This window comes from Orycteropus afer, unplaced genomic scaffold, assembly GCF_000298275.1.
Source record: "Orycteropus afer afer isolate SDZICR_OR568_19922 unplaced genomic scaffold, OryAfe1.0 scaffold00123, whole genome shotgun sequence".
Classification (NCBI taxonomy): domain Eukaryota; kingdom Metazoa; phylum Chordata; class Mammalia; order Tubulidentata; family Orycteropodidae; genus Orycteropus; species Orycteropus afer.
Genome location: NW_006921710.1, coordinates 6484869 through 6492272, shown reverse-complemented (window position 1 = coordinate 6492272; position 7404 = coordinate 6484869). Strand labels below are relative to the sequence as shown.

At 53.0% G+C, this 7404-nt stretch overlaps 2 protein-coding genes across 2 annotated transcripts in view; one reads left to right on the top strand and one right to left on the bottom strand.

Moving 5' to 3' along the window:
- Positions 1 to 940, top strand: part of TTC16 (tetratricopeptide repeat domain 16) — a 17415-nt gene extending 16475 nt beyond the window's left edge. The window contains exon 15 of the mRNA XM_007944369.1: positions 5 to 940. Within this exon, the coding sequence (XP_007942560.1) occupies positions 5 to 940 (936 nt within the window). The remainder of the gene's footprint in view (positions 1 to 4) is intronic.
- A 660-nt stretch (positions 941 to 1600) lies between these two features.
- Positions 1601 to 6505, bottom strand: TOR2A (torsin family 2 member A). The gene is made up of 5 exons (XM_007944312.2): positions 6355 to 6505; positions 5494 to 5759; positions 4622 to 4797; positions 2128 to 2255; positions 1601 to 1845 (listed from the first exon to the last, which is right to left on the bottom strand). The coding sequence occupies exons 1-5, from the start codon at positions 6503 to 6505 to the stop codon at positions 1601 to 1603; spliced, it is 966 nt and encodes a 321-aa protein (XP_007942503.1).
- Positions 6506 to 7404: the final 899 nt, after the last annotated feature.

Here is a 7404-nt window from a genome sequence, read left to right as displayed (position 1 = left end):
CGAGGACACCCAGGGCCCAAGGCGGAGGTCCAGCGAGACCGAGGACACCCAGGGCCCAAGGCGGAGGTCCAGCGAGACCGAGGACACCCAGGGCCGAAGGGTGAGGTCCAGCGGGACCGAGGACACCCAGGGCCCAAGGCGGAGGTCCACCAAGACTGAGGACACCCAGGGCCGAAGGGTGAGGTCCAGCGAGACCGAGGACACCCAGGGCCCAAGGCGGAGGTCCAGCGGGACGAAGGACACCCAGGGCCCAAGACAGAGGTTCAGGAAAGCTAAGGCTCCTCAGGGCAGGAGCTGGGGACTCAGAAAGTTCCCCACCCGTGGCCAGGCCTGGGGATTACTTCGAAGTTCCAGCAAGACTAAGGATTTCTATGATCTAAATGAGAGCCCTAGCAATACAGATGTTCCTCAGGGCGGAAGCCAGAGGCCCAGCAAGACTGAGGCTGTCCAGGGTGGGGAACAGAGGCCTTGCAATGACGATACCACCCAGGGCCAGGATTGGGGACCAAGCCCAAGTCCTAGCATGGTCAGTATTTTCTATGACCCAAGTCACAAGTCCAGCAAGGATGAAGCTACACAGGACCAGAGCCAGAGACTCAGTAAGACTAACATTGCCCAAGGCTGGAGCCAGAGATTCAGCAAAACTGAAGATGTCCAAGGCTGGAACTCAGAGCTAAGCCCAAGATCCAGCAAGACCAAGGCTGCCCAAAGCCCAAGCCAGAGCGCCAGAAAGACTGAGGCCATGCAGGGCCCAAGCCAGGGTCCCTGCAAGACTGAATCTGCCCAGAGCTGGGGCCAGGGACCAAGCTCAAATTCCAGCAAGAATGAGTATAGCTGGGACCCAAGCTACAGTCCCACCCAGGGCCTGAGCCAGAGCCCCACCAAAAGCAGAGATGAACAGGGCTCAAGCCCCAGCCCCAGCAGGAATACTGCTCCTTAAAGAGGCCACTGAGCCCCCACACTATCTGCTGGGGAAGAGACAGTTTCTCCCCCAACACACTGGTACCTACTCACTCAGCAAAGCAGTCTCCTCCCAGAGCAGTAGAAACTTCAGCCAATATTCCTCTGATTCCATGGCTAAGTTTATTCCATCTGTTCTCTTCTTTTACAAAATTAAAAACTTTATAAAAACCAGGCCCAAGTAGCATCTTGAGTCCCTTTATCCATGAGGACTAGAAGTCCCAGCCTGGCTCCATGATACTGGAACACACGGGATATGTGTCTGTGTGGTGGTGGGGTTGATGAAGCCAGTGCAAGGGCCAAGGGTACATAAACCTAGGAAGGAGGGTGTAGCTACAAGCCACAGTCCCTGAGTTACAATTCACATTTTAAGAAGGCTCAGGCTGGAGGGGGAGGTCAAGGCCCAGTGAAGGGTGACCAGAGTTTGCCTGGGGAAGACAACAGCGGCCAAGATGTCCTCAACCCAGTTAAGAACCAAGGCCTGCCCTGGCCCTGGGCTATGGCCTATCCAACACCCTTCTTCATCTTCTGGGTCCCACTCTCTAGGAAGCTTGGGACAAGGGTCCTTCTGCCAGAGGTCCCAGGGCTTTTCCAGATGGCCTGGCCAGGCAGGGAAGAGCAATGCTGCCCTCCTGAGGAGTCAGAGGAAGAAGGTGATTCGGGAGGCCACGGTCTTGCAGCCGTTGGAGGAGAAGAGTTGTTCGTCCTCAGGGAAGAAGGTGGTGCTGTCCAGCACCGACTCCACGATCTCATCCCTTGGCTCCACGCCCAGCTGGGCCAGCTCATTGAGAACGCAGTGCCGTACGTGGTGCCGCTGGAGTGGGAGGAAGGGCACCACAGCATCCAGGAGGCACTCCTCCACGATGCCTGAACGCCAGAAGCCATCTGCAGGAAGACACAGATGTGTCACAAGTGGGGAGAAGCCCAGGTCTCCCACCTCAAAGGATGGCAGAGGGACCTTTCGGGGGTAAGGCTCAGAGAGGGTGTATGACTTCCCAAAGTTACAGAGTGAGGAGTGCCAAGTCTGAACCACCTGATCAGCAGGCAGAGTATCAGGCCCCGGAGATACCTTGCCCACCCTAGAGAGCCTAGCCCATTGGGTCTGGGGGTAAAGCCTCAAGCTTGACTGAAGCTGGCCCTGGGACAGGGCTCCAGAGCGGAACTCACGGTGTGGGTTGTCCAGCACAGCCCGGGAGATGATTGGCTCCAGCTCCTGCAGGCGAATTTCCTCACGGTCCCGGCGGCTGCGCCACGCCTCCAGCACCACCTGGTTGATCTGCTCGCCACCAGTGTTGCTAAAACATGGAGACCCAGACTGAGACTCAGACTGGGACTATAAGGGTACAGGATTTGGCCCTCACTGCCCTGGTGCCAGGAGCTCTGGTGGCACAGTGAGTAAAGCATTCGGCTGCTAACTAAAAGGTCACGGTTTCAACCCGCCAGCCGTTCCTTGGGAAAAGGATGAGGCGGTGTGCTTGGAAACCCAGGTCTGCTCTGTCCTAAGGGTTGCTGTGAGTCTGAATAGACTCCATGGCAGTGGCTTTGGTTTTGATTTGCCCCTGGTGCCATCTAAACATAACCTGAGCCAGGGGCCTAGCACAATTCCTGCAGGAGCCACAAACCACAGAAAACACTCCACAAGGACCACTTTCCCTCTGTAGATCTTATGTCCATAATCACTGACCCCTGTAATTCACCTACATGGGCCCTACACTTTATAGTTCACAAAACACTTTTGTGTCCCTTAACTGATCTTGTCTTCACCCAGCCTCTAGAAGGGTGCTGTTACTGTTGTTGGGTGACTTTGAGTTGTTTTCAACGCATAGAGACCCCGAGTGAGACAGCAGAACTGCCTGAGAGGGTTTTCTAGGCTGTAATCTTTACAGGAGCAGATACAGTGGAGCTGACGCTAGCCCTTCCTTTACCATATGCACCACCAGGGCTCCAGATACCAGGGTCCTGCTGTTCAGAACAGTAAACTGAAGCTAAGAAAGAGGTGAAGTAATTTACTTGAGGAAACACAGCTAGGATTCTTGAATCTGGGCCTAGAACTCTTTTTTTTTTTTTAACTGTGATTTTGATGAAAGTTTACAGAGCAAATTCACTTTCCATACAGCAGTTCACATGCACTTTGTCTCATGACATTGACCACAATTTACCACAATGCAACAGCTCCCCTCCCCCTTCCTCCCAATAGTTACCTCTTTCCTGTGTCCATCCCTCCATGCACTCGTGCCCCTGAGCTGTCTCACTGTGCATACACAGCCCTTCTTTCTCCCATGATTGTTCTCTCCAAGGAGTGTGTCTACCTCAGGTAAATGTTCAATGCATATGCCTGTCTTTTGTTTGGCTGGAAACCACAGGCGTGGGTTCAGTTCCAGACCTGAAGGGCAGCTAGGGGCCATAATCTCAGTGGTTCCACCAGGCTCTATCGGACCAGCAAACCTGGTCCCCCCTTCCCGCTTGCTTTTTTCCCCAAAAAAATGATTTTGAGTTTTGTTCCACACTGTTCTCCCTCTCTACCCAGGACCTCCTACATAGACTTCTCTCCGAGTGGTTGACAGTGGTAGCCAGGCACCATCTAGTTCTTCTGGTTTCAAAGTCGTATAGGCTGAGGATCGCATGGTATACCAGTAGCTAGGACTAATTGTTTCCATGAATCTTTGGTTTTCTTCATTCTTCTTTGCTCTGGACAAGGAGAGACCCATCGTTGCATACAGATGGCTATTTGTACGCTTTTAAGATCCCAGTTGCTACTCGCCAAAGTAGGAGGTAGAACAATGTTTTATGTAGTATGTTATGCCAATTGAGCTTGATGTCCCCTACGACTATGGTCCCCAGCCCACAGGTTCACTTACTCACTCCCTCTGGGTACCTGGCTGTGACCAAGAAGTGGCTACAACCTTGTCCCTTGTCAGCTCTACTACACACCTGGGAATTCTTACAGAACACACAAATACACTTGTAGAACCAATGTCTACCAACCCTATACATGGTCTGGGTATGCTCCCCACCGCAGAGACACACCTAATAGTTCATTCAGCCTGTCCACCCATCTACCTACCTGTCTACCCGTGTTTGCCTTCACTGATAATGCAGTACTGTATGTGCAAAAGGGTTCATCTTTGTTGTTTGTACCTCCTATGTATCTCTCTCTGTCTTCCTCTTCCTTGATGCCACCATGTTGATCACTCACATTTGGTACACTGCCCTTCTCTTCCCCCAAATCAATACTTATCTCTATCTATCTACCCTCCCACCCCGGTAACCAACAAAGAAAATTTCCTTCCACATATAAACCTTTCCTTGACTTTTATAATAACTAATATTTGTGAGACTAGAATTCTTGTCCTGCTTTTCCCAGGCCTGTGTCCTCTTAGCCACGAAAGAGGAAAAACGCTTTGATCCAGCAGGGCTTCCTCAAAGAAGTGGTGAGGATCAAAAAGACTGAGCCCACCGCCAAAAAGCCCTTAAGAATGTCAAAGGGAGTAACAACCACCATGAATGACAGTGAGTGAATGAGAATGTGAGGAGCCTGAGGGAGGCCTGACTGGGCCTAGGAGGAACAGTATTTCCATTGTGGGACCATAGGCCAAGAACAGATACGTGGGACTTCTAAGAAATGTCCCCTCAACTGTGCCCCTGCGAAGTCAAGCCTTACCTAATGAAGATGAAGATAGCTTTGCGATAGTTGGTCCCATACACGACCCAGGAAGAGCCCAGGAAAGGTCGCAGGACTTCCATCAGGCCTGGGGGCAGCTTGTCCATCTCATCAAAGAGGAAAAGAGAGCGACCGCAGGCAGTGAGATTCCCCTGGACCCAGCTCTTAAGATCCTTCTGTGGGGTTGAAGTAGGAGTTCAAGGGGGGCTAGAGAAACTACCCCAATCCCAGAGCGCTTCCCAAGAACTGACCTTTCACAGGAAGATATGGTCTTCCAGAAAGCATCAACACCTTAATAAGACTGATGGCAAAATACAGCCCAGAGAGGGGCAGGAATTTGCCCAAGGTCACACAGCAAGTCAGCAGGAGAACTGGGTTCAAACCCAGAGCTCCTTCCATGGTATTTAATGTTTTCTACAAAAGAAGGCGGCTCTTTCCTGATCGATAAACCCTTCCAACAGTGTTGACAGCTGAAACAGACCAGCCTGTAAAGTGCACTGTGGCCGACAGCAACAAGAATAGGAGCTAATATTAACTGAGTGCTTACTGAGCCACGTGGGCTAAGCTCTTTACTGGGAGAGGACAGTGCAGACTGTTTGGCACACATAAGTGGTCAATGCATGATGCTTGCAATTACATAATCACATGTCCCTCACAACTATGCCAGGTAGATAGCATTATTGCCCTCCAGAAATCAAAGTGAAAACTCCCTACCAAGTAGAATGGCACCACCCTTAGTCCTGCTCAGGATGGGTCTTGAGGGCTGAGCCTCTCCCTGGCTGTGTGGCCTGAAGCAAGAGGCCTCCCCTTTCTGAGTTCAGGACTCACTCCACAGCAGGGGAGAATGGTGGGCCATGACACGTTCAGCCTACCTTGTAGCGCTCGATGTGGCTGGGGTGGGGGAAGTGGATGATGGGGGAAAAGTGGTGCACGTGGGGACTGCGGAGGCCACCCCGGAAGAGGTAGTGCGCCAGCAGGGAGCTGACATAGGACTTGCCAGTGCCTGTCCAGCCATGCAGGGAGAGGACCAGAGGCTTGGTGGGTGCCGGGTCATGCACAAAGGCCTTCAGCGCCCTCAACACCAACGCCTTGGCTAGGTGCTGGCCAGCCAGGTGTTGGGCCAGATCACACTCCAGACCTAGGGCCACAGAAGCACTGGATCAGAGTTGAAGACACACCCCCACCAAGAAGAGGTTTTCAAGGGTTACCTGGTCTAAGGACACCTGCGTTCTGGGACGTTTTTACAAGCTAGTTATGGAAAGCAAGTGGGGCGCTCGGTTTCCGGCTGCAGGAACCATCTTCAGGACTGGAGCTTGGCAGCGCCCCCACCAGGCAGTCCCTCAGTTTGCACTCAGACCTAAGTAGGTTCGTGCTGTCTACAGGGTCAACCCCAGAGCCCTGCCCACTCCCAAAGCAGGCTACATTCTTGACGGCCAGTCCACTCTGTGGATGCCTAGAACTTCCCCCACAAGGGCTTTGCTGTCAAAGGCCCTCTCTCCACCCCGGCAGGGCTCTGCCCAGGCCCCAATAAGCCACTCCCAATACCTCGTGCCAGGCCCGGTGCTCCCCCAACGCCCGGCCCACTTCTAGCCCTAACCGTTCGGACGTCTGAGGACCCTGTCCCTCGATTCTACACTAAGGGTCCACAGCTTTCTTGGCCCCGAGGCAACCACGGGGTCTGAGTGCTACTCAGTCCGCCAGTCCCTCAGCTCCGGTCACCCGCCGTTCTTTACCCGGGAAGTCAGGCTGGAAGTCGCACTCGCAGAAGTCGCCGAAGTTGCAGGGCAGCGAAGCCAGGTCCCAGGCAGCGGCTGTCCCCGAGACAAACCCTAGAAGCCCGACGAACCAGCCCCAGAGCCAGCAGCAATGCGTCGCAGCCGCCATCCAGCTGAAGCCGGAGCTTGGTCCGGGGCAGCCAATCGCCTCACGCAAACTACAACTCCCGGCGTGCACTGCTCCGCGCCAGCCACTGTCCATCGCCTACAACTCCCGATTCTCACCCTTCTTAAAGGCCCGCCCTTAGTCCGCAGCAGGACCAGACGGTGGCCTCCAGGGGGAGCCCGTGAACCACCCAATCAGGGGACGTTTCCATAGCCACGGTAACTAGGTGACCAGCATTTGTTGTTGTTGTTATTTGCCATGGAGTCGGCCCCGACTCATAGCGACCCCTTCTTGGGTTTCCGAGGCAGTATCACTACGGAAGTAGGATTGCCCAACCTTCCTTCCGAGGAGTGGCTGGTGGGTTTGAACCGCCAGCCTTCTGGTTAGCAGTCAAGTGCCTTAGCCACTATGCTACCAGAGCTCAAAAAAACAAAACCAGACGCGCTGTCATGGAGTTGATTTGACTCACAGCTACCCCTCCTTGGGTTTCTGAGGCGTATATCTACGGAAGTAGATTGCCCAATTTTCCTTCGGAGTGGCTGCTGGAATTGAACCACCAGCCTTCCAGTGAGCAGTCAAACGCCTTAGACGCCATGCTACCAGGACTGCTGCCTCACAACTGCACCAATAAACAATATCACACTAGATGGAGAAAAGATTGAAGTTGTCAAAGACTTTATATTACTTGGTTCTACAATCAACACCAATGGAAACAGCAGAAAAGACATCAAAAGACATATTGCATTGGCCAAATCTGCTGCAAAAGACCTCTTTCAAGTGCTGAAGAGCAAAGATATGTCCTTGAAGACTAAGATGCACCTAACCCAAGCCATGGCATTTTCAATTGCCTCATATGCATGTGAGAGTTGGACAATGAATAAGGAAGACCAAAGAAGAGGTGA